General features: G+C 60.7%; 1 protein-coding gene across 1 annotated transcript in view; it reads right to left on the bottom strand.

The window, feature by feature from the left end:
• Nucleotides 1-264: 264 nt before the first annotated feature.
• Nucleotides 265-1,680, bottom strand: part of LOC112968810 (double C2-like domain-containing protein beta) — a 48,419-nt gene continuing 47,003 nt past the window's right edge. The window contains exons 13-15 of the mRNA XM_026071433.1: nt 1,197-1,282; nt 983-1,079; nt 265-493 (exon numbers count right to left, since the gene is read on the bottom strand). Coding sequence (XP_025927218.1) covers nt 357-493; nt 983-1,079; nt 1,197-1,282 — 320 coding nt within the window. The 3' untranslated portion in view covers nt 265-356. The remainder of the gene's footprint in view (nt 494-982; nt 1,080-1,196; nt 1,283-1,680) is intronic.

The following is a 1,680-nucleotide window of genomic DNA, read 5'->3' as shown; positions in this document are numbered from 1 at the left end:
AGAGTCAGGAGATAAGTCGGCGTTTTAGTGCATGCAGGCTTGCGGCGTGTGTGTGTGTGTGTGTGTATATGTGTGTGTGTATATGTGTGTGTGCATGCACACACATGCATGTTGCATGTGTGTGCACGCATGGCTGTGCATACATGCATGTGCATGCGTGTGTGTGCATGGGCGTACATGCACGTGTGTGCATGCATGTGTGTGTGTATGCACATGCATGCTCCTGGGGTGTGTGTGTGTGTGTGTGTGCGTGCACATGCATGCTCCTGGGGGTGTGTGTGTGTGCATGTGCAAACAGGCGCGGCGAGCCTGGAAAAGCTCCCGGGGCGGCGTCTCCCGCAGCCCGGCCGCGGGTGTCAGTCGCTGAGCACGGCGCCCGGCAGCTCGTTGGTCAGCGTGTGCCAGCGCTCGATCTTCTTGTCCTTGTTCTTCAGGCAGTCGAACCAGTGCTTGAGGCGCTCGCCCTTGGCGTTGATCCCCAGCACGACGCCGCCTGCGCGGGGAGATGGGTGGCGGAGAGGGGAGAGGCCGCGGGGAAGCCGGGATGCAGCCGCCCCGCGCCCCATCGCTCCGCACCGGCCAGCACCGGAGAGCAATAAATCATCATGGCCGGGGGCAAAATGACAATTGTGCTTTGGAGCCGAGAGAAATTAAACCTCTGCTTTAACCTGTTTTCTTTTCTTTTCTTTTTTGTTTTCCAGGACAAAAGGTTTGAAAACAGAAGCGGGAGGGAGAGGAGAATATTGCGGGGGGACGGAAAGGCGCAGAAGAGCGGCGGGAGGAGGCCGAAGGGGCTCGTCCGGAGGGGATAAAAACAGGAGCTGGGAAAACCAGTGAAAGCCGCAGGGGCGGCGGGAACGGGGCGCTGGGGACGAGGAGGAGCCGCGGCTGGAGCAGCAGAGAAGCGGGGCAGAGACTGGACAAGGGTAGTAACCGAATGCCGAGACTGCTCCGGCTCTTCCGGCGCCTCCGACTTACTTACCTATGAAATCATTCGATTTCCCGATATCGTAATCCCACACGGTGACTTCTAAGGTCTTCTTCGCCAGGTCGCCGTGCTTTATCTCGTAGCAAAACTCCTGCCGGGGAGAGGAGCCCGGTCGGGACGCGCAGCCGGGTGGCGCCTGGGGCCGCGAGAGCGCAGGGCGAGGGAAGAGCCCCGGCGGGAGAAGCCCCCGCACGCGGAGGACACCCACCTCGTTGAATTCGGGGTTTAGCGTCTTCTTCTTCACCGCTGTCTTATGCTTTGATTTCTTGTCCTCGTCCGGCTTCAGGTACCTGCAACGAGACCACGCGACAGGCTCAGGACACCGGGGCTGAGACGCGCCACGGATCGACCCACCAATAAGCAGCTCAAGTGCCCCAAATCCAGGCCAATGTCAGTCCGTCATAATTTCGTGCAGACGCTGCCCCGTTAAAAATCATCAGCCCTGCTCCCTCGTTACACTCTCCGTACCGGGCTCATGATTAAACACAGCAGGGCTCGCGGCGCGGCGTGGCGCTCGCCGGCCCCTTCCCTGCAGGTGGGACCCGCTGCCCGCAGCGGCGCGGGGGCAGTGACCGGAGCGGCTCTGCAACGCTGCCGGCACGGTGATGCAAAAACCAGCACCAAAACCCACCCCGGGAACAGCAAAACCCAGCCTGGGACAGCAAAACTCACCCTGGGGACAGCAAAACCCA

This window comes from Apteryx rowi, unplaced genomic scaffold, assembly GCF_003343035.1.
Source record: "Apteryx rowi isolate R43461 unplaced genomic scaffold, aptRow1 scaffold_325, whole genome shotgun sequence".
Taxonomy (NCBI): domain Eukaryota; kingdom Metazoa; phylum Chordata; class Aves; order Apterygiformes; family Apterygidae; genus Apteryx; species Apteryx rowi.
The sequence above is the reverse complement of the archived record's forward strand: the minus strand, read 5'-3'. Positions and strand labels throughout refer to the sequence as shown.